This window comes from Ahaetulla prasina, chromosome 2, assembly GCF_028640845.1.
Source record: "Ahaetulla prasina isolate Xishuangbanna chromosome 2, ASM2864084v1, whole genome shotgun sequence".
NCBI classification, from domain to species: domain Eukaryota; kingdom Metazoa; phylum Chordata; class Lepidosauria; order Squamata; family Colubridae; genus Ahaetulla; species Ahaetulla prasina.
The window spans coordinates 9,482,884-9,510,000 of record NC_080540.1 but is presented as its reverse complement, the minus strand read 5'-3'; the positions used below and the strand labels follow the sequence as shown (position 1 = coordinate 9,510,000).

Here is a 27,117-nt window from a genome sequence, read left to right as displayed (position 1 = left end):
TACTTGGACTTCAGTAAAGCATTTGATAAAGTAGACCATAACCTACTACTAGATAAAGTAGAAAATGTGGGTTAGACAGCGCCACCACCAGATGGATTCGTAACTGGCTGACCAACCGCACTCAACGTGTAGTCCTCAACGGAACTACATCCACATGGAGGAAGTATGCAGTGAGTACCCCAAGGCTCTGTTTTAGGCCCAGTACTCTTCAACATCTTCATCAATGACTTGGACGAGGGATAGATGGGAACTCATCAAATTTGCAGATGACACCAAGCTGGCAGGAATAGCCAACACTCCAGAAGATAGGCTCAAGTTACAGAAAGATCTTGACAGACTTGAACATTGGGCGCTATCTAACAAAATGAAATTCAACAGTGAAAAAGTAAGGTTCTACATTTAGGCCAAAAAACAAAATGCACCAGTACCGTATATGTGGTACCTTGCTCAATAGTAGTACCTGTGAGAGGATCTTGGAGTCCTAGTGGATAACCATCTAGATATGAGCCAGCAGTGTGCAGCAGCTGTTAAAAAGCCAACACAATTCTGGGCTGCATAAACAGAGGATAGAATCAAGATCACGTGAAGTGCTAGTACCACTTTATAATGCCTTGGTAAGGCCACACTTGGAATATTGCATCCAGTTTTGGTCGCCACGATGTAAAAAGATGTTGAGACTCTAGAAAGAGTGCAGAGAAGAGCAACAAAGATGATTAGGGACTGGAGGATAAAACATATGAAGAGCGGTTGCAGGAACTGGGTATGTCTAGTTTAACAAAAGAAGGACCAGGGAGACATGATAGCAGTGTTCCAATATCTCAGGGGCTGCCACAGAGAAGTGGGAGTCGGGCTGTTCTCCAGAGCACCTGAGGGTAGAACAAGAAGCAATGGGTGGAAACTGATCAAGGAAAGAAGCAACTTAGAACTAAGGAGAAATTTCCTGACAGTTAGAACAATTAATAAGTGGAACAACTTGCCTTCAGAAGTTGTGAATGCTCCAACACTGGAAATTTTTAAGAAAATGTTGGATAACCATCTGACTGAGATGGTGTAGGGTTTCCTGCCTGGGCAGGGGGTTGGACTAGAAGGCCTCCAAGGTCCCTTCCAAATCTGATGTTATGTTATGTTATGTTAAGTTACGGCTTCCTTCCTCACAGGGCAAGGCCTCCATTACGGTCTGCCTTATCTGGCTCTACAAGTGATCATTTCCTTCCCGCTGACTTCCAGCTATTTCTCTCTTTTTCTAAACTGGGAAATTATGCCCCTTGATATTTTGATACGTTTCTTCCAGATACTCTTTTTTTTTTGTCCAGCTCAAAACACTTTTCCCCCTTGCTGCTGGGGAAGAAGAAGAATTTTGGGGATTTCCGGAGGAACTAAAAACATTTTGATTGCTGCCTTGGTTTCCTTTGCCTTTTAATGCTGCTTGTGATTCAGTTCTCCACAGTGCTCTCTTTGGCATTCTTTTGCCTGTAAGTCACATAAAAGGGTTACTTTAATTATGGTTTATAAAATGGCTGCACAATATTTCTAAATATTTCTTAAAAAACAGATCCAAAGGCATACATTAGAATAATAGGCAAAGGTGCCAAAAAGCTAACTTAACCTCTTACATTAATTATTTACATTTTCAATATACATCTCAAAAACCTATTCAGTTATGAAATTTATTTGTTGACTTGGGTCAATCATGAGTTCATAGAATTGCAAAGAGTAATCATCAAATATACTTGGAAGTGCTGAGGACAGATTATACATATGTAGATATCCCGTGTTTCCCCAAAAATAAGATCCAGTTTTATTTTCTTTTGGGTCCATAATAAGCACCAGGTCTTAGTTTCAGGGCATCTCTTACCCGCTTACCTTAGGACCATCGCAGGGAGGCCACCCAAACCCTGACACCTGTTGCACCACCGCCTGACTTCTGCAGCTGCTCGCAGCATACAGTGTGTAGCTTGTCGCGCAGCCCATGCAAGCTGTGTCCAAACTGTTTCTCAGCTGATTAAAACACTTTTAAATTCTGGAAGATATTTTTGTTTTGACCAAATAATGTTTTAAAAAGCTACCATCAGCCATCCTTTTCCTTTTGGCTAAACTCCTCTAAGTGCACTCCAACCATTTCCACAACACTGCTTTTTCTTTCACTCTTTCTTCCCTTCTGAGAAGGCAGAGAAGAATGTGAGTCATATCTGTGTATGTTATGCTTGCGGCAGGACGCCGTGTGGTGCCTTGTGCCATTACCACAGTTCACAACAGGGATGAATCCAGGGCCCACTGAAAATGGTAATTAGCCATTTCCATTTTCCTTTTCTCTCCACCTACACATTTAATCTTGAGAAATGTTTGAGTAAAAGGAATCAAGCCAAAATTCAATCACTTTCTCATCTATACTTTCAATGGAAGATCACAAATGAAATTCAAGCATTCTGTAAACTCATCTACTATTCCTCATATGGATTACCTTGTGTGCAATAAGGGATGATTTATGCTTGAAGTAACGTCCACAGACTGGACATTTCAAAGATTTCTCCACAGTATGAGATCTCTGGTGTCTCACCAGGTTGGAATTATTACTAAAATGTTTTCCACAGATAGGACATTCAAAGGGTCTCTCTCCTGTGTGAGTCCTCTGGTGTATCACCAGGCTGGAATTAATTCCAAAGCTTTTCCCACAGATAGGACATTCAAAGGGTTTCTCTCCTGTGTGAGTCCTCTGGTGTGTCACCAGGTGGCAATTCTGACTAAAACCTTTTCCACAGTCTGGACATTCAAAGGGTCTCTCTCCTGTGTGAGTCCTCTGATGTTTCACTAGGCTGGAATTATGACTGTAACGTTTCCCACAGTCAGGACATTCAAAGGGTTTCTCTCCCGTGTGAGTCCTCTGGTGTCTCACCAGGTTGGAATTATTACCAAAGCTTTTCCCACAAATAGGACATTCAAAGGGTTTCTCTCCTGTGTGAGTCCTCTGGTGTATCACCAGGCTGGAACTCTCAGTAAAACTTTTCTCACAATCAGGACATTCAAAGTATTTTTCTCCTGTGTGAGTCCTCTGGTGTTTTACCAGGCTGGAATTATGACTGTAATGTTTTCCACAGATAGGACATTCAAAGGGTTTCTCTCCCGTGTGAGTCCTCTGGTGTATCCCCAGTTTGGAATTATCACCAAAGCTTTTCCCACAGATAGTACATTCAAAGGGTTTCTCTCCTGTGTGAGTCCTCTGGTGTATTATGAGGTTGGAATTTCTATTGAAACATTTCCCACAAAGAGGACATTCAAAGGGTTTTTCTCCTGTGTGAGTCCTCTGGTGTGTCAGCAGATTGGAATTATCACTAAAGCTTTTCCCACAGATAAGACATTGAAAGGGTTTCTCTCCTGTGTGAGTCCTCTGGTGTCTCATCAGGCTGGAATTATGACTGCAACGTTTCCCACAGTCAGGACAGTCAAAGGGTTTCTCTCCTGTGTGAATCCTCTGGTGTGTCAGCAGATTGGAATTATCACTAAAGCTTTTCCCACAGATAGGACATTCAAAGGGCTTCTCTCCCGTGTGAGTCCTCTGGTGTATCACCAGGTGGGAATTTGTAATGAAACTCTTCCCATAATTAGGACAATTATACAATTTCTCCCCTGTGTGAGTCCTCTGGTGTATCACCAGGCTGGAATTCTGACTGTAAAGTTTCCCAGAGTCAGGACATTCAAAAGGTTTCTCTCTTGCGTGCGTGATCTTGTGTCTCAGGAGGTGCGAATTTCTTTTGAAAGCTTTCCCACAATCTCGACATTCATAAGATTTCTCCATGGAATGAATCCTCTGATGTATTGGCAGGTGGAAATTACAAACTGGAACTTCTCCCACAGTCTGGACATTCAAAGGGTCTCTCTCCTGTGTGAGTCCTCTGATGTTTCACTAGGCTGGAATTATGACTGTAACGTTTCCCACAGTCAGGACATTCAAAGGGTTTCTCTCCCGTGTGAGTCCTCTGGTGTCTCACCAGGTTGGAATTATTACCAAAGCTTTTCCCACAAATAGGACATTCAAAGGGTTTCTCTCCTGTGTGAGTCCTCTGGTGTATCACCAGGCTGGAACTCTCAGTAAAACTTTTCTCACAATCAGGACATTCAAAGTATTTTTCTCCTGTGTGAGTCCTCTGGTGTTTTACCAGGCTGGAATTATGACTGTAATGTTTTCCACAGATAGGACATTCAAAGGGTTTCTCTCCCGTGTGAGTCCTCTGGTGTATCCCCAGTTTGGAATTATCACCAAAGCTTTTCCCACAGATAGTACATTCAAAGGGTTTCTCTCCTGTGTGAGTCCTCTGGTGTATTATGAGGTTGAAATTTCTATTGAAACATTTCCCACAAAGAGGACATTCAAAGGGTTTTTCTCCTGTGTGAGTCCTCTGGTGTGTCAGCAGATTGGAATTATCACTAAAGCTTTTCCCACAGATAAGACATTGAAAGGGTTTCTCTCCTGTGTGAGTCCTCTGGTGTCTCATCAGGCTGGAATTATGACTGCAACGTTTCCCACAGTCAGGACAGTCAAAGGGTTTCTCTCCTGTGTGAATCCTCTGGTGTGTCAGCAGATTGGAATTATCACTAAAGCTTTTCCCACAGATAGGACATTCAAAGGGCTTCTCTCCCGTGTGAGTCCTCTGGTGTATCACCAGGTGGGAATTTGTAATGAAACTCTTCCCATAATTAGGACAATTATACAATTTCTCCCCTGTGTGAGTCCTCTGGTGTATCACCAGGCTGGAATTCTGACTGTAAAGTTTCCCAGAGTCAGGACATTCAAAAGGTTTCTCTCTTGCGTGCGTGATCTTGTGTCTCAGGAGGTGCGAATTTCTTTTGAAAGCTTTCCCACAATCTCGACATTCATAAGATTTCTCCATGGAATGAATCCTCTGATGTATTGGCAGGTGGAAATTACAAACTGGAACTTCTCCCACAGTCTGTATACTGAACGGGTTTTTCTCCTTTATGATTCCTCTGGTCTATCACCAAGTTGGAATTATAATTGAAATTTTTCCAACAATCAGGACATTCAAAACATTTCTCCCCTATGTGAGTCTTCTGGTGTATCATCAAGCTGGAATTGTGATTTTCCCATAATCAGAACATTCAAAGGTTTTCTCTGTGTGAGTTCTCTGGTGGTGTGAGATGGAAATTTGTAATGAAGCTTTCCCCACTAATTAGACACTCATACAGTTTCTCCCTAGAGTCAATCTACTGATGTGTCACCAGACTTAAATTGTGACTGATTTTTTCCAGGATCAGGAAATTCAAAGGTTTTCTTTTCTGTGTGAGTCCTCGGGTGCTTCACCAGGATGGAATTCTCACTGAAACTTTTCCCACAGAAAGGATGTTCAAATGGTTTTTATTCCTGTGTGTGTGTCCTTTAGTGTCTCATGACCTGGGAATTTCTAATGAAACTTTCAAACAATCTGCACAGTCATACCTTTTCTCCCTCCTGTGAGTTATCTGATGTAGCACCATGTTGCCATGCTCACTAAAGCATTTAGTGCATTGGGAGCACTTTTGTGGCTTCCCTATTGTGTCTGGGTGCTTCCATGAACCACAAGGGAGCTGTTGTGACCAAAGCTTTTACCACAATAAAGTAATTTGTATGGTTTTTCTCCTCTCTGGCTCCTCTTGTGCATAATCAGCTGTGATTTGCAATCTGTGCTTGTCCACAGCTGTGGAGCTTTTCCACAGATGATATTCTTGAGGAGATAAAAAATATGGACAATGCCTTGTTTAGTGGTGCTTTCATTCAAGCCGTTTTCTTCCTTACAGGGAGAGGCTTGAATTACTGTCTGCTCTACGTGACTTTACTATTGACCTTTTCCTCCCCAGTGACCTCCAGATATTTCCCTCTTTTGCTGAAGGATAAATAATCTCTCTTCACTTTTCATGTAGTGCATCTTTGAGTTCTGCATAATCTGTTTATTCTTTCTTGATTTTCTCTCTTTTGTCTAACAACTGTTGGAAGAGGAGAATTGTGTAGTTTTCTGAAGGAAATGGAAAATATTTGATTTCTGGCTTGATTTTCTTCCCTTTTCAACAGTGTTTGTTATTTACAGTTGTCCCGAGTGCTCTTACTGCCATCCTCTTTGTCTGTAAGATTCAAAGAAAAATAGAACTTTAATTGTTTATAAAATGGTTAGAGATGATGTGAAAAAAGAAAAAAGTATATATTACAATGAAAAAACAAACATGCCCCAATATTAGAATAATCACTTACATTATTGATGATTCATATCACACATGGAGTACTACTGAGATCCATGTTCAAATATTCAATTAATATTCAATCAAATTGAGTTATTTAATTGGGTCAGTCATAAATTCTTAATAATGCAAAGTGTTATCACCAAATATATTTTGAAGTGCTGGGAATAGGTTATATAATTGCAGATATATGCATAGAGAGAAATACAGATGTACCCACCTACACATGTATACATGGAGAAAATCTAAGTTTCATATCAGACAACTTTAAAAATTGGAGGACAGGAGCTGAAGGTGCTGAAAGAGATTCCTTCCAAGATGTTAAGAGATAGGAAGGAATTTGGTTTTTTTACACAAGAACTTAAAAAAAGCAAATTAGAAATCAGACCCAGGAGCATATAAAGAGATTGTATAATGTGTTGCTTGAAATAGATTCGGAAAAGGATTTGGTAAAGGACTATGATAAAATGGGCACAGAATATTCAGGAACCAATAATGTTGGAAACATGGGAGAAAATCTGGGTTAGAAATGTTAAGTTTACACAAGCACAGAATTTAAGGGAAAATTTTTATAAGATGTTTTATAGATGGCACTTAGATACCAAAAAATTATCATGTATGTATCCTGATATCCAAGCGAAATGTTGGAGGTGTGATTGTGATGACGCTACATATTTTCATATTTGGTGGACTTGCAAGAAAATTAAGGCCTTTTGGATAAGAATTTGGTGGATTATTCAAAATGTACTGAAGAAGAAGATAAAGTTCCTGCCGCAATTTTTCCTTTTGGGAATTATAACGGATTGTACAGGGATTGAGACTAAATTGATTCTGAATTTAATAACAGCAGCAAGACTGTTGATTGGACAATACTGGAAGAAGGAAGAGGTACCTATAATAGAAGAATGGATATTGAAAGTCATTAATTTGGCTGAGATGGCTAAAATCTCAGCTTTTTTAAAAGACAATACATGGGAAAGATATTTAATAGAATGGAAAAAATGGATTGATTATCTACAAAACAGATATCAGATTAAGAAATATCAGATTGCCTTTGAATAATTAGGAAGTATTATTTTATGTAATGGGGAGGGGGTTGGGAGATGAAAAGATTTGGATGAGGTTAATTGGATTAGAAGGGAAAATTTTACTCTATGTTTGGTTTATGTATAACAATACCTTGTAATTAACCCGGGAAGCCGGGGTGGGGGGGAAGGGAGGGAGGAAGGGGGTTTTCTGGGAGGGAGGGGGGAAAAAGGGGGGGGAAAATGTTTTTGTTTTTTAAAACTTTTTCAATTAAAAAAAAGAGAAAATGTTGCAAAATGGTTACAGTCAAACCTTCTCAGCTAAATTTAAAGATGTGGGGGCTTTAACTGATGCAATGATGCTGAAAGCCTCTCTAAGTTTTGAAGCACCACTTTTGCTCGTGGAAGTCCTCAGCTGCAAATAAGAACAGAAAATCCTGTCTTCAACCCCTCTGGTGACATCCCCACTCAAGTCGTCCTCACTTAACCTACCCCAATTGGAAGGGATATTTGCATCACCAAGCAGCTCAATCATTAAGCGTGATGTCACATGACAGTGCCAACTTACATCTGTTCCTCTGTAGTTGTTAAGCAACTTACTGTGGGTTGTTAAAGGCAATTTCATATGACTGTAACTTTCAATTTCCTGCCAGTATGGCCACTGATTTTGCTTGTCAGAAGCTAGCTGGGAAGGTCACAAATGGGGATTATCAGTGTGGGATGACGCGGCCATCATAAATGTGCAATTATTGGCAGAACCCGAATTGGTGCAACTCCTTTTCCTAAACCTTTAAAACCACAGTGACGGTCATTGAACAAGTGCTAAGATTACCACAAATGTGGACCAGGTGCACTGTGCCATAGGAACTTTGAAGGATCAGGGAAGTCATGGTAAGTGAGGACTATCTGTGCAACCAAAGATGCCAAAAGGTCCTCAATAGCTATTTCTTAAGAAGTGCTGGATTAGGCACAATTGAATCTGGTTAATGGGTTAGGAAATACCATACCTGTTGGCAAGACAAGGAAGTAAAAAAAAATTATTCATCTGTCATTTTCAATACACATGTGGATTACAAACAATGAGTCATTGTTGAAGTCCAAATATACAATGTCCACAGCATTTCTCTGGTCTACTAATTTAGTCACTTTGTCAAAGAATGAAAAAGGATTGACATGATCTGTTTTTAACAAATCCATGCTGGCTTTAATTAAAACTTGTTTTCTTTCTAGATGTTCGCAGATCTGTTTTTTAAAATTATTTTTTCCATTATCTTCTCAGGTATCAGTGTTAGGCTGATTGGTCTGTAGATTCCTGGGTCTGTTTTTTCCCCTTTTTTGAAGATGGGAACTACATTGGCTCTTTTCAAATCCTCAGTGTTCCAGGAATTTTGAAGGATATGGTACAAGGGTTCTGAGATAACATCTGCCAGCTCCCTCCCAATCCTGCTGTTCTGAGAATCAGGTCCTGGTGATTTATATTCACCAAACTCATAATAATTTGAGATGACACCAACCTGGCAGGAATACCCAACACCCCAGTAGATAGGGTCAAGATAGAAGGGAATCTCAATAGCCGTTCCCAAAGAATCAAACTTAAACTTTAAAGAGACTTTTCAAATCTTCCCACCAGCAGAAAATTGCAGCCACCAGTTTCACAGCCTGCAGCCCCAGTGGGCTTCCATTTGGGGAGGGAAGGAACCTGCAGCAGCAGCAGCTGACCTGCTTCAGCCCAGTTGCTTCTCTGTTTCCAGGCCGTGGAGGGAACCGAACAGCCCGACTCTCTCCCGGACTCTCCTCCCACCTGCTGCCCTCAACTCACCCGCCAGCTGCTGCTTCGACCCTCGCAAGAGCAGAAAAGCCGCTCTGCACACCACCTTTCTCTCATGAGTCATACGGAAGAGGAAGTTACTCTGTTTCCTCGCTCCTCTCATCCTTTCTAGCAATGCAGTACTTGATGGTTTTAACTCTTTAAAATCAATCACAGAGCCCGCCTACTGTGTTGCCTGCTTTCTAGGCACAGATATTGTCCTCTTGTCTTCCATCTCCGGATAGGAAACGCTTATCTCTACTTAAGGGGTCTGCAAGCTGTTTATACTGATTAAAGCTATCGAGTCGTTTTTGACTTCTGGTAACCGACCTTTGTAACTGAGCCAAGTGAAATAGTGAAATGTGATGCTAGTTAAGCTTGTGAAGAATAACTATGTGCTCAGCCCTAAAAGTTAATTTTTTTTACAGAATTAAACAATACGTTTTCTTGGTGGTGTGTCTCAGTGGAGATCAAAGCCTCTCTACACCCCAAATCTTTATGACTTATTTAATGTGGCTCTCAAGGATTTAGGACATGGCAACACCATCAGGTGAGAGACTCCAGGGGAGCCAGTTTCATTCCTGCTGGCCAGGGCTGCATCCAAGAGCACCCAGCATGCCATGTTCATTCCTGAAGGAGGAAATTATATATCTGCTAAGTGCTAAATGCCATTTTTTTCTGTAAATTGGCCTCCATGGAAGCCTCCATTAGATCACACAGAGAGAAAAAGTATGCAGCCTAGAAAATAGGGTCTAAGAAAGAGGAAGTGATAATCTGTATTTGGTAGAAATCTTTCCAAAACAGATTTGTAAAAAAACAAAAGGCAAAATATAATGGTCCATCAAACCACATGGCTAACTGTTCACCAGGCTAAGCATTTCAGAAGGACAATGCCATTTTTAATACAGATTTAATAAGGTATGGGTGATCATGATGATGATAGCAGTATTCCAGTATTTGAGGGGCTGCCACAAAGAAGAGGGGGATCAACTTATTTACCAAAGCCCCAGAAGGCAAGACAAAAAACAATGGATGGAAACTAATCAAGGAGAGAAGCCACCTGGAATTGGGGAGAAACTTCCTAACAGTGAGGACAATTAACCAGTGGAACCAATTGCCTTCAGAAGTTGTGGGTGCTTCACCCCTGGAGGTTTTTAAGAAGAGATTGGACAGTCACTTCTCTGAAATGGCTTGAGCAGGAGGTTGGACTAGAAGACCTCCAAGGTCCCTTCTATTTCTATTCTATTCTGATGATATTGGCTCTGAGCTCTGTTGTGTGAAGGAATCTGGAATAAAATAACCCCACAATTTTATTGATTCCCTTTTCATTCAGAAACTCAAGAACGCATATAAATAAAGCACTTCCTGGGTAGCATGCTGTCATTTACAGGGTAAATGTCCCCCAGACAGCCTACCTATCTACCTATTGTGATATACTTTTTGCCCCTCAATATTCCATAGCTCATGGAAGCTTTATGCTTAAGCCGAATTATAATTCGTGGCTTTCCATCCAGCATCCTTGGGCCTTACACTAGATGTTTGGGTTTGGTGCCTTCAAGTCAGTCAAGTCAAGTGGTTTCCCCCTTTCTTGCTTAGGCCTAGGCCTGATAGGACTGGGCAAAGCTGCACAGATGGCTTCACACTTTAGGCGGACTACAGCTGAGTATTTCCCAGTCTCTAACCAGTAGCTTTCACCACTGCACCAACCTGGATCATCATCTTCCCAACAAAATCTACTCATTCAGCTCTTCCTGCTACTTCAACAGCAAATTCAAGACTGAAGCTTTCAAACTTCAGTTCAGTTTGCAATCCGTTCACCCTTACTCTCCAGATAATGGGTCTTTTTCATCTTTCAATGTGAGTTAGTTTCATACTTTTCTTCTTAGGAAACAGAGCGGTCCTCTGATTGGGTGGTGGCTTCTGCCTGGCCCTGTGTCTAGCTCCTAAATCACATTCTTTGCAATGAACTCCTGAGGTAGCCAGCAAAGCCATAAGCTCTTCCAAGTTCTTCTGTTCCCTGTCTTACTGTCCCACCTTATTTCTCCCCCAAAAAATCAGAAATCCATGGCTGATAAATATAATTTGTCCCCACTTGGGTAGATTTTTTTTAATCATTTTATTTATAGGTGTTTTTTTAAAACATCCATAAATGCTTGGTGAACAGTGTATTGCCTGGGTCAATGTACTTTATACACAATACTAATAACAATAATAAAGTTTAGGTACCATATTTTTCGGAGTATAGGATGCACCTTCCCCCCCCCCAAAGAGGGTGAAAATCTGAATGTAGCCCCGCCCAGCTTCTCAAACGGAAGTTTCAGAGGCTGACAAAAGTATCAGAAATGGAGCTTCAGAAAAGAAGTTCCCAAACTGAGCTTCAGAAAAAAAGTTCCCAAACCGAGCTTCAGAGGCTTTTTTTCTGAAGTTCTGTTTGAGGGCTCAGTTTTTCTGAAATTGAGTTTCAGAGGCAGGAAAAAAAAGCAAAAAAAAAAAAAAAAAAAGCAAGGCACAGAGCTCACAACCAAGGAATCTGTTGCTAAAATTCACCTCTGGAACAGCTGATTGGGGGTATTCCGGGAGGACAATCTACCTGCCAATCAGCCTTTTTCTTATTTTCCTCCCCAAAAACTAAGGTGTGTCTTATACTCCGATGCGTCTTATATTCCGAAAAATACGCTATATATAACAATACCTTTCAACTTCTAACATGTTTAAATTTGGATATACCTGGAGCTGGAGCTCAGGCTAAAAGAGGTTCTTGGTTCCTTCTCACCCCTGACCTGGTACTAGTTGTGGGGTCCTTTTGCAGAGGGATCTTATGCAAAGTGACCCACTAGAAAAAATATATAGAACCAGTCCTTTGAATTGTGAAATGAACAAACCTGCAATTGTTTGGTGTCTTCTAAACTCAGCAAAATCAGGATGATTCATTTGCATGGCTAAAACACCAGTTCTCTGCTCCAATTATTGTCCCTCTCTTTACTTAACATAACATAACATCAGAGTTGGAAGGGACCTTGGAGGCCTTCTAGTCCAACCCCCTGCCCAGGCAGGAAACCCTACACCATCTCAGTCAGATGGTTATCCAACATTTTCTTAAAAATTTCCAGTGTTGGAGCATTCACAACTTCTGAAGGCAAGTCGTTCCACTTATTAATTGTTCTAACTGTCAGGAAATTTCTCCTTAGTTCTAAGTTGCTTCTTTCTTTGATCAGTTTCCACCCATTGCTTCTTGTTCTACCCTCAGGTGCTTTGGAGAACAGCCCAATTCCCTCTTCTTTGTGGCAGCCCCTGAGATATTGGAACACAGCTATCATGTCTCCCCTAGTCCTTCTTTTTGTTAAACTAGACATAAAGAGTTTAATTGTACAGATTATTTGGAAATTTTTAAAAAAGAAGCCCTGAGAGAGGAATGAAAGAAATAGAAACATCTCCCATGTGTTGGGAAAACAACTTTACCCCCACATTCACTGCAATGTTTCTCATAAAGCTATTTAAAGAGTAGCACAATGTTTTTTTTTAGAAATGAAACATTTTCCACCATATAATTTTTCTCACAGCTCAAACACCAAGGCTGTTGCAACAAATTTGTCAGCATCTTGGCGCTCCCACCACGGGGATAACAAGCAGGCACCTCCAAGAAGAAAAAATCACAGTAGGATGTTGGAAGAAAAATCCATCTGGTTCAGTTCCAAACAGGAAGAGAGGCTCTGGAAATAAAATGGAGGCTAGCTGCTTAGGAAAGAAGGCCCGTTTATTGATGAGCAGAACCACAGCATGCAGTTCTGGGACAGCTGAGAAATTAGCTTGATGAGTACAAGGATTTTTATACAGTTTACAGTATTTTGTAATTTTAAGGTTTGCTTTGTATGCTTTTATTATTTGATTAGTTTTACTTATTTCACAAAAGCTCATGATGGGTCTTAATTATCACTTCCTTGGTCCTAATCCTGTCAGACATGTGTAATTGATTTTATCCTGTTATCTATTGCCCCAGCCTTCCTTCCTTAATGTACCCATATTGCTTCCACTTTTTTTCAATGGATAGGTTAAGGTCATGTCCTGTCTTTAATCCCATCACCTGGAGGTGAAAGTATTTTGTTTGTGAAGAGGCTGGCCCAGGATTTCTTAATGAGCATCTGCTGTAGGCTATTAAGAAAGACTGAGGGCTGCTTTCTGCCCATAAGAACGTATTTCTCCATTTCTTCTTTGGAAAAATATAATATTCTACCTCTTTTATTTCATTCTCAGGGGAGGGGGCTTCCCACAATTCCCGACGAAGTCTCATTCGTCATCTTCAGGCTTCAGCTTCGTGCTTCTGGGAGCAATGTGTGATCGCAGCTGTTTCTTCCTTTTAACTGCTAGTGGGGGTTTGAACTGATTGGGTGGGAGCTTGGCTGTGCTCTGATTGGATGGGGGTTTTTCTGTGCTCTGATTGGCTGGGGTGTGTCCTGTGTTGGTGGGGGCTTGGTTGTGCTCAGTCTAGTCTGTGCTGCAGGGGGATTTGAGCTGGTGAGCTGCATAGCTGTTGTTTGGCTTTGTGGTCGTGCTACATCTTCATAGTGGGTGTCAGTCTGCTGCATGAATGGATTGGAGGGGTTTGAAATGGCTAATGTTGCAGCTGCGGTCTGGCTTCTGGTCCTTGGTCGTGCTTCATGATCAGTGTGGGTTTGGGTCTGCTTTCTGGGTGGATGTGCGGTGGTGACATCCTGTGTGGACCTTGTGAGTGTGGGTCTGGTGTCATTCCTCGTGTTAGGGACTCGTTTGTCAATAAGGGCGGGTTTCCAAATGGCTGGTAGGCGGGAGGTGTCATCTCGTTTGTTCATGCTGTGTGGGCGTTTTTCTATCTCAATGGCTTCTCTGATTATTCTGTTGTTAAAGTGTTCAGTTTTGGCGATAGTCCTGGTCTTTTTAAAGTCAATATCATGTCCTATGACTTTAAAGTGTTGGACCAGGGAAGAAGTTGGTTCCTCTTTTTTGAATGAGTTCTTGTGTTCTTCAATGCGTGCACTTATTCTTCTGTTGGTTTGTCCAATGTATGTGGTGGGGCAGGCGGTGCATGGGATTTCATATACTCCTTGATTTTCTAACTCAATTTTGTCTTTGGGGTTTCTTAGGATGGTTTGTGCAGAATGCTGTCTTGATGTTGTGTTTGTGGAGGATCTTGCTGATTCTGTCTGTGGTGCCTTTTATATATGGGAGGAGGGCTGTGCCGTTTTCTTGTTCTCTGTCTTGGATTTTAGTGGGGGGTTCTTTTTGGATTAGCTTGGTAATCTTATTTGTTTGGAATCCATCGGAAACGTTGGATCCATTGGAAACGTCGCCAAGACACTTCCAATTTTACACGGGAGAAAACCCGAACAACCAAAGACCTATATACAAACACCCGTGAAAACCTCAGAAAACATATATATATATATATATATACATACATATATTGCCCAACCTACGATCTATTAGAATGGTCTCTATACTTTCTGTATACCTGGCACATCACGAGGGATATTTGCCTGGCATCCTTACTTGGGGTCTATTGAAATGGGAGGTGATTTTTGCAGACTATTGGGACAAGGGAAAATACACTGCTGGAGGCAGCAGAGGATTCTCATGATGATGAAAAATAAAATAATTAAAAAAAATAGCAAATAGATTAATGTTAGTTTTACAACAAAGAATTCATACTGATCAATCTGGTTTTATAAAAGGGAGGCAGATGAGGAATAATGTTAGACAGATTGTTAATATATTCGAATATTTGGACAAGAAGAATACTTCAGCAGCACTTATTTTTTTGGATGCGGAGAAGGCCTTTGATCAATTACATTGGGATTTTTTATTTAAATTAATAGAGAAAATGTTTGTTTTAACTCTGGAACCATTAATGGATAAAATACGAGAGTTAAAAAAGATAGAGGGAATTAAAATTAGACAATAGGAGTATAAAGTTAGAGCTTTTGCAGACGACTTAGTGGTTACTTTATCAAATCCTATAAATTCAAGTATATCTTTGTTGGAAACAATTGATAAATACGGAAAGGTATCAGGATTTAAAATAAATCAGAATAAAACAAAAGTGATAATCAAAAATGTCTAAACAACAGAAACAAAAATTAGAGGAGATAACAGGATTTGAGGTGGTAAAAAAGGTTAAATATTTAGGGGTTTATATTAGCTCATCGAACAGGAAACTTTATAACTTTATAAACAGACTTTACTCGGGCCCCAAGTGGCTTTTTCCCTCGGAGCCTGGACCTTTGGCTGATGCTATGCAATGCCAGGTCCGTTATGAATAAGGCCCCCCTCATAGCCGATCTTATTCAAGAGGGGGGTGCAGACCTAATGGGCATTACGGAGATCTGGTTGGGCGCGAAGGGGGGGTTCCCCTCACGGAGATGTGCCCACCAGGCTTCCATGCATTTCATCAGCCGAGGGCCCAGGGTAGGGGTGGGGGGGTGGCGGTTGTTTTTAATGAGAGTCTGGAACAGAGGGAGGTCGCTGTCCCGCAGATAGCCGGTTGTGAAACCCTTCTAGTGAAGTGGGGCTGTGGGGTGCAGGTTGGCTTGCTGATTACGTACCTGGCTCCTTACTACGTAACGGCAGCCCTGCCCGAGATGCTAGAGATGATAGCCAGGACAGTAAATGAGACCCCCAGACTTATGGTTTTGGGGGATTTCAACCTGCTGTCGGCGGGCGACTCGTCAACGGCAGCTCAGGAGTTCATGGCCTCCATGACGGCCTTGGACCTGACCCAGTTGGTTACCAGTCCCACTCACACTGGGGGTAACACACTGGACTTGATTTTTATCTCGGGACAGTGGCTAGATGGTCTGGAGTTAGGGGAGTTATTATTTAAACCCTTGTCATGGTCAGATCATTTGCTCCTTCAGCTAGACTTTCGAACTGCTGCACCACACCGCAGGGAGCCGGAGCCGGTTCGATGGTTCCGTCCCAGGCACCTGATGGACCCAGAGAGGTTTCTGATGGAGCTTGGGCCATTTCCGAGGGAATTAGCCCATGGCTCGGCTGAGGAACTGGTCACCGCCTGGGAAGGGGCGGCGGCTGGGGCTTTAGACCGTGTCGTGCCTTTGCGGCCTCTAACCCGGCGACGAACTCGACCAGCTCCTTGGTATAATGAGGAGCTGAGAGAGATGAAGCGCCGGAAAAGACGCCTAGAGAATGCCTGGAGGTCCAGTCGCTCCGAATCCGACCGAACACTAGCGAGGTCGCATATTCAGACCTACCTAGTGGCAATCAGAGCGGCGAAACATAACTATTTTTCCGCTCTCATCGCATCGGCAGATAATCGCCCAGCCACCCTGTTTAAGGTGACCCGCTCCCTGCTTACGCAGGAGGCTCCCTGAGGAGGCGTGCTGAGGATTTTGTACAGTATCTGTCTGATAAAATCGCTCGGATTCGGGACGGACTGGACATTGATTGGATAGATCCGGGTGGGTTGGCGGGGACGAGTCTTGAGAGTTTTATCTGGGCTGAGTTCGATCCTGTGACTCCCGAGGACATGAACAGGTTGTTGGGTAGGCTGAATCCCACCACATGTTTATTGGACCCATGTCCCTCCTGGATGGTACTGGCCACACGGGAAGTTACACAAGGCTGGCTCCTGGGAGTTACCAATGCTTCTTTGGTGGGGGGCATTTTCCCCACCGCCTTGAAAGAGGCGATGGTGAGGCCCCTCCTTAAGAAGCCATCCCTGGACCCAGCTGTATTAGCGAACTACCGTCCAGTCTCCAACCTTCGTTTCTTGGCGAAGGTTGTTGAGAGTGTGGTGGCATATCACCTTCCTCAGCACCTGGAGGAAACTGTTTATCTGGACCCGTTCCAGTCCGGTTTCAGACCCGGGTACAGCACCGAGACGGCTTTGGTCGTGTTGGTGGATGATCTCTGGAGGGCTCGGAACAGGGGATGTTCCTCTGTCCTGGTCCTGTTAGATCTCTCAGCGGCTTTTGATACCATCGACCATGGTATCCTGCTGCGGCGGTTGGAGGGATTGGGAGTGGAGGCACTGTTTATCGGTGGTTCTCCTCCTATCTCTCTAACTGTTCGCAGACGGTGTTGGCAGGGGGGCAGAGGTCAACCCCGAGGCGCTTCACTTGTGGGGTGCTGCAGGGGTCCGTTCTCTCGCCTCTCCTGTTCAACATCTATATGAAGCCGCTGGGTGAGGTTATTCGTGATTTCGGGGTGGACTATCATCTGTATGCTGATGATACGCAGCTGTACATTTCCACCCCGAACCACCCCAATGAAGCTGTCGAGGTGATGGGCCGGTGTCTTGAGGCCGTGCGAGTCTGGATGGGGAGGAACAGGCTCCAGCTCAACCCTTCCAAGACTGAGTGGCTGTGGGTTCCGGCGTCCCAGTACAGTCAGCTTACGCCATCGCTGACTGTGGGGGAGGGGAAATACTGACCCCCCAGGGGAAGGGTGCGCAACTTAGGCGTTCTCCTGGACGATCGGCTGTCCTTAGAAGAACACTTGACAGCCGTTGCCAGGGGGAGCATTTTATCAGGTTCACCTGATTCGCCAGTTGCGCCCCTTCCTTGATCGGGACTCCTTACGCACGGTCACTCATGCCCTTGTCACTTCCCGCCTGGACTATTGCAATGCTGTCTACATGGGGCTCCCCTTGAAGAGCACCAGGAGGCTCCAGCTAGTCCAGAATGCGGCCGCGCGGGTGATAGAGGGGGCACCATATTGCTCCCATATAACACCCATCCTGCGTGGCCTGCACTGGCTGCCGGTAGCTTTTCGGGTGCAACTCAAGGTGCTGATTACCACTTTTAAAGCGCTCCATGGCTTAGGACCGGGGTATTTGCGAGACCGCCTTCTGCCACCGATTGCCTCCCAACGACCTGTGCGCTCCCACAGAGCGGGCCTCCTCAGGGTGCCGTCGACCAAACAATGTAGGTTGGCGCCCCCCAGGGAGAGGGCCTTCTCTGTGGCGGCACCAGCCCTATGGAACGAGTTACCTCCGGGGTTATGCCAACTACCCGACCTCCGGGCCTTCAAGCGTGAACTAAAGACTTTATTATTTCACCGAGCGGGACTAGCCTAAGAATGTATTTTAGCGAAATTTTAATGGGTTTTTAATCGGTCTTCGACCGTTTTAGTGATTCGGCCACTAAATATTTGTTTTTAAATTGTTTTTATTTATTTTATTTTATTTATTTATTTATTTATTAGATTTTTATACCGCCCTTCTCCCGAAGGACTCAGGGCGGTGTACAGCCAGAATAAGAACAAAATATATACAATTTAAAACAACATTTAAAAAGAGCAAATTTTAAAGGCTGATTATTAAAATTTAGATTTAAAATTTAAAAAATATTAAGAATACCCAATTAAAATTCATCAATAATTATGCCAGTCCCGCTTTAATGAATAAATATGTTTTGAGCTCACGACGGAAGGTCCGAAGATCAGGCACTTGACGCAGGCCAGGGGCAAGTTCGTTCCAGAGCGTCACTGCCCCCACAGAGAAGGCCCTATTCCTGGGGGCCGCCAGCCGACACTGTTTGGCGGACGGCACCCTGAGGAGACCCTCTCTTGAGAGCGTATGGGTCGGTGGGAGGCAAAGGGTAACAGCAGGCGGTCTCGTAAGTACCCGGGTCCTAAGCCATGGAGCGCTTTAAAGATAGTTACCAGAATCTTGAAGCGCACCCGAAAGACCACAGGAAGCCAGTGCAAGCTACGGAGCAGCGATGTCACGTGGGAGCCACGAGCGGCTCCCGTTACTACTCGCGCAGCCGCATTCTGGACTAACTGTGTTAAATAGTGTTTATTTATTATAGTGTTTATTTATTATATTTATATCATAGTGTTATGTGTATTTTAATATTGGCTGTACACCGCCCTGAGTCCTTCGGGAGATGGTGTATAAAAATGTAATTATAAATAAATAAATTAAATAAAAATAATTATAAGTTGCTATGGCAAAAAGTTCAGAAAGACATGAACGGCTGGAAAAAACTGCAGCTATCGCTATTGGGAAGGATAGCGGCTATTAAAATGAATGTGTTACCTAGATTTTTGTTTCTGTTCCAGATGATACCAGTAATTAAGAAAGATAAAAATTTGGAGGAATGGCAGATTGGGATTAAGAAATTTATATGGCAAGGTAAAAAGGCGAGGATTAAAATGAAAATAATTCAGGACTCACAGGAAAGAGGAGGCCTAAAAATGCCTAATTTTAAACTACATTATGAAGCAGTAGCCCTTTCAGTAATAAGTGACTGGTTTAATTTAATGGAGGAAAGAATTTTGAATATAGAAGGTTATGACTTACAATATGGATGGCATGCATATTAATTTTATGAAAAAAAAGTGGATAGGGCTTTTAAGAGTCATGTGTTGAGAAGTGCTCTTTTGCGTGTCTGGAAAAAATATTCCTATAAATTAGACTATAAGATTCCTATATGGGCAAGCCCCAGACATGCAATAGAGAATATAAATATAGAACAGAAACAGGAAATGATTACTTATAAAGAACTTTTATATGCTGAAGGAGGTAGCTTGCAATTAAAATCTTTACAGATATTAAATGAAGAAGGGAGGAATTATACTTGGTTTCAATATAGGCAACTAAGTGCTAAATGGAAAGAAGATCAAAAAATTGGTATAATGCAAAGGGAGAAAAACTTAATAAAGCAAATTAGATATCAGACCCAGGAGCATATAAAGAGATTGTATAATGTGTTGCTTGAAATAGATTCGGAAAAGGATTTGGTAAAGGACTGTATGATAAAATGGGCACAGAATATTCAGGAACCAATAATGTTGGTAACATGGGAGAAAATCTGGCTTAGAAATGTTAAGTTTACACAAGCACAGAATCTAAGGGAAAATTTTTATACGATGTTTTATAGATGGCACTTAGATCCCAAAAAATTATCATGTATATACCCTGATATCCAAGCAAAATGTTGGAGATGTGACTGTGATGACACTACATATTTTCATATTTGGTGGACTTGCAAGAAAATTAAGACCTCTTGGATAAGAATTTGGTGGATTATTCAAAATGTCTTGAAGAAGAAGATAAAGTTCTTGCCGTAATTTTTCCTGTTGGGAATTATAACGGATTGTACAGTGACTGAGATTAAATTGATTTTGAACTTAATAACAGCAACAAGGCTGCTGATTGGACAATATTAGGGGAAAAAAGAATTACCTACAATAGAAGAATGGATATTGAAAGTTACTAACTTGGCTGAGATGGCTAAAATCTCAGCCTTTTTGAAAGACAATACACAGGAAAGATATTTAATTGAATGGAAAAAATGGATTGATTATTTACAAAACAGATATCAGATTAAGAGATATCAGACTGCCTTTGAATAATTAGGATGTATTATTTTAGAATGTAATGGGGGAGATTAGGAAATGAAAAGACTGAGATGAGGTTAATTGGATTAGAAGGGAAAATTTTACTCTATGTTTGGTTCATGTATAACAATACCTTGTGATTGACCCGGGAAGCTGATTGCGCAATTGAATTGCACCCGGGGGCAAAATTACCTAAACCCAAAATGTACTCAATGACGCCAGCCGAAATGTCTGAACTAAGGAAGTACATTGACACTAACCTAGCCAAAGGGTTCATTGAACCAGCAAAATCACCGGTAGCCGCGCCCGTGCTATTTAAACAAAAGAAAGATGGTTCGCTTAGATTGTGTATTGATTTCAAAAATATCAATGTGATTTGCATACAAAACACATACCCATTACCACTAATGCACAATTTGTTGAACCACTTAGCAAAAGGAAAAAATTTCACCAGATTGGATTTAAGGGAAGCCTATTACCAGGTCCGCATCAAGGAAGGTGATGAATGGAGAACGGCTTTCAACTGCTCCTTGGCAGTTTCCAATACTGTGTCATGCCTTTTGGACTCCAGGGGGCTCCAGCAGTTTTCATGCAACTAATTAATGAAACCCTGCACCCCCAACTCTACAATGAGGTTCTTGTCTACTTAGATGACATTCTTATCTACACGGACAATATTGAACAACACATCAAATTAGTCAGACAAGTCCTTAAAAAACTCCTAGCGGCCAAACTATATGTGAAACTTTCCAAATGCGAATTCCATAAGGAATCCCTAGACTACTTAGGTTACCGGATATCAAACAAAGGTATCGAAATGGACCCAGGAAAAGTGAAAGCAGTGTTGGATTGGCAACCGCCATGCACATGTAAACAGCTTTAAAGTTTCCTGGGATTCACAAATTTTTACCGCAAATTCATTCCTTCTTTCGCAGAAGTAGCTCTACCATTGACAGAATTGCTAAAAACTGGGTCATCACCCGCCAAACCCAAACCTAACCAACCCCTACCTTGGACAATGGACTGCCAATGGTCCTTTGAACACCTGAAACACCTATTCTCGATGGAGCCAATTCTTCAACACCCAGATCCAAATAAACCTTTTGTGGTCCAAGCTGACGCAAGTGATGTAGCGGTAGCGGCTGTCTTATTACAACGGAATACCAACAACAATCTTAAGCCCTGCGAGTACGTCTCTAAAAAACTGACAGACACTGAACGCAGATGGGCAGTTTGGGAAAAGGAAGCCTTTGCAATGCGGTGGGCACTCCGCATTGAAGGGGGAAGAAACCGTTCGAGGTGTGGATGGACCACAAAACCCCCAAATACTTAAAAACCCCTCGAAAACTTTCTCCCAAACAAGTTCGATGGGCTCAGTTTTTCAAACGGTTCCATTTCACCCTCAAATACATCCCCAGCGACCAAAATCTACTGGCTGACGCCCTATCTAGGAAACCTCAGTTTAACAGCCAATGCGAAGAGGTAGTACACGTGAAGTTTCCCGATAGCGAACCAGCCAGCCAAGCACTTACTCGACCGTGATCACACCGTGGTGCTAACATCCCACCAAATAAACTACTAGCGGAATTAAAATCAGCACTCGCTGACGGTGCTTGGTTTAAAGAAAACTTGCCGGACCACACCTTAAGGGATGGACTACCCTGGAAGGGAACCAAGATTTATGTACCCATCGCTATGCAGCTGGCTGTACTTCAGAGAAGCCACGACTCTTGCCTAGGAGGTCACTTCGGGTTTTTGAAAACTCTCCACTTGGCTAGAAGGCAATTCTGGTGGCCAAAAATGAAATCAGATGTCAAAGACTATGTGCGGAGCTGTGCCACCTGCACCACCATGAAATCGAGACCAGGGACACCGCCCCCCCCGGCTTCCTACAACCCGTGGCCGAACCCACGAGACCCTGGGAGGAGATTGCCATGGATTTCATTGTTGAACTCCCACCTAGTGGGGGAAATATGGTGATATGGACCGTGGTGTATTTGTTCTCTAAACAGGCCCACTTCACCGCGTGCAGCGGATTGCCATCAGCGAGAAAATTAGCAAAGCTCTTCATGAAACACATCTACAGGCTACATGGGGTTCCTAAAAGGATAATATCCGACAGGGGTGTTCAATTCATGGCCAAGTTCTGGAGGGAATTCCTATGTTCCATTGGGTCGTCTCAAGGACTTAGTTCTGGGTTCCATCCTGAGACCAATGGCACAGCTGAGAAATTGAACTCAATGGTGAAACAATACATACGGTGTTATGTAAATTACCAACAAGAGAACTGGTCGGATTTGTTGGCATTTGCAGAGGTCGCATATAATAATGCTGTACACAGCAGCACGGGGTTAACTCCTTTTCAGATAACCACCGACATGGACTTCGTTCCAATGCCTGAACTCCCCATGCAACCCCCCACTTCCGTTTCCCTAATGGACTGGATGAATTCGTTGAAAAAAGGGTGGGGAAATACAAAAAAGGCCTTAGCTGTAGCAGCTCAAAAATATAAAGCCCAAGCTGACAAACACCGTTCCCTTCATCCCCCTTTTCGCATTGGGGATAAATTCTTTTTATCTACTAAGTATCTGAGATTGAGAATACCAAGCAAAAAATTGGGTCCAAAATTTTTGGCTTTCCCCATTGTAAAGATTATTAATCCCGTAACCGTCCAACTTAAACTCCCTCGAATATTGGGAAAAATACACCCGGTATTTCATAGCAGCTTATTAAAACCTGCTAGACAATCTGGACTGAGACCTCTACCTCGCCCCCCCCCCAACACCCTTGATAATCCAAGGTGAAACCCACTATGAGATCAAGAAAATCCTTGACTCTAGACTATACAGAGGTCAATTACAATATTTAGTCCATTGGAAAGGATACCCATTATCGGAATCTACTTGAGTCAAAAGTTGGAAAGTAAATGCTGACAATTTGATTAAACAATTTCATGACACTTTCCCTGACAAAGCTAAAAAACCTCTTGGAGGGGAGAGAGGGGGGTAGAAGGGAACGTGCGGAACACCAACATTCTTCTTTATTAATTCTTTGTTTTCTTTCCTAGGATATAACTTCTTTTGCAAGGGGGGACGCCTGTCAGACCTGGAAACCATACTAGGCCGTAGGTTTCCAGATGCTGCCACATTTCTCCCCTGAGGGGAAGAAGCGGGGGTGATGGGTATGGTTACATTCTTCAAGCGGTCAAGGTCGGATTGTGTTCGCATCTGCAGAAGGAGTGGCAAGAAGAGGTTTCAAATAAAGTGGAAGAACGTTGGACCATGTGAGTGGCAAAGGGGTTAGGGGGTGGGACTCTTGGGGTTTGTATAACTGAGAAAAGAATCCGGAAGTTTCAGTTTTGGAATTTCACTCATCGTGTGCCAGTTTCCTTATGCTAGTAAAGAACTTTGAAAGACAATGGCTTCAGAGTTTTTTTTTATGCAGAAGAGGTTTTTCTGGAACCTTGACACCATAACCCATAATCCCTTCTCCCCCATTAACTCCCCTTTCCCCTTTTAAACAAATACACAAACACAATATATTTCCTACCAGCACTCATAAGCTATTTGATACTTTTTGGTCTGATACTTATTTTGAACATAATCCATTTTCTCCATTCTACTATATATCGTTCTTGTGAGTAGTCTTTCAAATATGCAGAAATTTTTGCCATTTCTGCTAAATTTGAAACTTTAAGTGTCCATTCTTCAATTGTAGGCAGTTCTTCTTTCTGCCAATGTTGCGCCACCAAAAGTCTTGCTGCTGATATTAAGTTCAATATTAATTTAGTCTCTATTACTGTACAATCCGTGATTATACCTAGTAAAAACAGTTGTGGCGTAAACTTTATCTTCTTTTTCAAAATATTCTGCATAATCCACCATATTTTAATCCAAAATGGTTTAATTTTTTTACAAGTCCATCATATATGATAATAAGTAGCATCATCACAATCAAATCTCCAACATTTAGGTTGCATATTTGGATACAGCCATGCCAATTTTTTAGGATCTAAATGCCATCTATAAAACATTTTATAAAAATTTTCTCTTAAATTTTGTGCTTGAGTAAATTTAACATTCCTAACCCAAATTTTCTCCCACGTTCCCAACATTATAGGTTGATGTTTCACACTTCTTGAGGAAGGATCATTATGTTGACGTTGCATTCCTCAGCATGGTTTGCCAGCTGAGAAAGCAATTATCCTCACATGTCCTCCTTTTTATTTTATTCTTTATTTTTTAATAATTTGTATGCATACATAACTTCAGATCTGGAGGGCCAAATTCCTGGACGAAACACCGTCAACAAACCAGGCAAACATTGCACACAGCAGCAACAGCAAATTAAGGCAATGATAACTAAAATAACAATTGGCACTATTTGTCGCACCCATCCAAAATCTGGGAGCCAAGACCATAACCACTCCCATGGGGATTGCGGAATAGTGGAACCAATTGGATTATCCGCAATCATGTTTTCCATGTGCTCAGTTGTGACTGAAATATTTGCTTTATGATCAGTGATATAAATACAACAATGTGAATGAATTAAAGCACATACACCACCCTTGGCTGCTAAAATAATATCTAAAGCGTAATGATTTTGTAAAACTACCTCTCGAATTTGTGACATTTCTTCATTTATCAATTTTAAGGATTTGATAGTAGCATTAAATAAAGCAGTAGTCCAATTTGATAAGATATGTAAATCTCTATAATTCATCATTACTCCTAAAGGAGGAATAATACTCCTTGCTATCATGGTATCAGTGTAATGATTAATGGGATTTTGAACATCTATATTTCTACGATTCTGTAACTGTCCTTTAGGTTGATGATCAGATATCACTACAGAGGGAGCAATATATCCCAAGGTACAGCCAGCTTACTCCATTGCTGACTGTTGGGGACATCTGCAACAGCATTTCCTTCTGACAACATGCCGGGAAAAGATTGATGACTTCTGATATGTGCGATGTAAATTTGATTCTTTCTAATTTGCAAAATTTGTTGTAATGTCAAAAAGAGGGACAGGAGATCATCATCCAAAGATGATGTAACATATGCACCAGGGAGGGAGGTGACAATTTGACTATCTGAAATAATATTGAGGTCTTCTTTATGTTTATGTTTATTCAATTTCTATACCGCCCTTCTCCCGAAGGACTCAGGGTGGTTTACAGCCAATTAAGAACAATAAATACAGAAATTAAAAACAAATTTAAAAGAATAATTTAGATAGGTTGAATATACTAAAAACTATTAAAATCCCCACTAAAACTGTTAGGCCAGTGCTGCACGATGGAATAGAAGAGTTTTCAACTCATGCCAGAAGGCCTGGAGGTCAGGGAGTTGGCGTATCCGAGGGTAGCTCGTTCCAGAGGGCTGGAGCCCCACAGAGAAGGCCCTCCCCCTGGGGGTTGCCAGTCGACATTGTCTGGCTGACGGCACCCTGAGGAGGCCCTCTCTGTGAGAGAGCACTGGTCGATGGGAGGCCACCGGTAGCAGGAGGCGGTCCCGTAAGTAACCCGGTCCTAAGCCATGGAGCGCTTTAAAGGTGAGAACCAACACCTTGAATTGCACCCAAAGGCAACCGGCAGCCAGTGCAGCCTGCGCAGGATAGGTGTTATATGGGAGCTTCGACTTGCTCCCTCAATCACCCGCGTGGCTGCATTCTGGACCAGCTGGAGCCTCCGGGTACTTTTCAGGGGGAGCCCCATGTAGAGAGCATTGCAGTAATCCAGGCGGGAAATGACGAGGGCATGAGTGACTGTGCATAGGGAATCCCGGTCCAAGAAGGGACGTAACTGGTGTATCAGGCGTACCTGATAAAAAGCTCCTGTGGCGACAGTTGTTCTTCTAACGACAGCCGTGCATCCAGAAGGACGCCTAGATTACGAACCTTCTTGGTCTTGAGTTGGAAAGGTCTTGAGTTGGAAAGATTTGCAAGGCCAAAATTACTGCTGCAACCTCTACATGCTGAGCAGACTTTTGCAGAGGTGTAATTTTCGTAACCCATTTTCGTAACCCATTCTCCATGTTCAAGCCAGGCAGTTGCGCCCCACTTTGGCCCCCATCAGGTCTTAATGAGATACCATTTTGGACTATGATTTCCACTTGATTAAAGGCAAGCAGGCGCGGGTCTGCAGGAATATGGTAAGAAATTTTCCCAACATAATTGATCAGCGCTGCTTGTAAAGAAGAAAAGAGGCTAACCATGCACTCCCAATCTTTCAATGGCAAGGGGACTATGATATTGATAAGATCTTGACCTATAAGTACCTTGTATCATTCTCTTCCTTTAAAAATTAATTCTGCATGCATTTGTGCTGGTACGCTAATAGTATGACTTGGGCTATGTGGGAGATATAGCCATTCAATTATTAATAATGAAGGCTTATTCTTGCTTCGTTGTTGTATTTCCTGAGCTAATGCCACTGTAGGTTGTCTTGCAGTTGGAATGATAATCATTGTCAAGGGAATATTTTCCTGGCATCTATCCACCCAAACCAATTTCAATGCTTCATTAATTTTTGTGAAGACCGCTTTTTGAGTTTGGGTAAGTGTTATCAATTCAGATGGATCTTTCTTATTTTTTAATGCATTAAACAAAGGACTAAGCATACTAGTAGGAAGGTCTATGTATGGTCGCAACCAATTAATTGAACCCAAAAGTTGCTGTAATTGAACATAGGAGACTTTATCCTCTATCCTTAATTGA

General features: G+C 42.2%; 1 protein-coding gene across 1 annotated transcript in view; it reads right to left on the bottom strand.

Annotated features, from left to right (window-relative positions):
• Positions 1-807: 807 nt before the first annotated feature.
• The window catches only part of LOC131193532 (zinc finger protein 850-like), a 332,320-nt gene continuing 306,010 nt past the window's right edge, over positions 808-27,117 (bottom strand). Inside the window, exons 2-4 of the mRNA XM_058173788.1 lie at positions 3,832-6,111; positions 2,462-3,587; positions 808-1,470 (exon numbers count right to left, since the gene is read on the bottom strand). Coding sequence (XP_058029771.1) covers positions 1,417-1,470; positions 2,462-3,587; positions 3,832-4,886 — 2,235 coding nt within the window. The 5' untranslated portion in view covers positions 4,887-6,111 and the 3' untranslated portion in view covers positions 808-1,416. The remainder of the gene's footprint in view (positions 1,471-2,461; positions 3,588-3,831; positions 6,112-27,117) is intronic.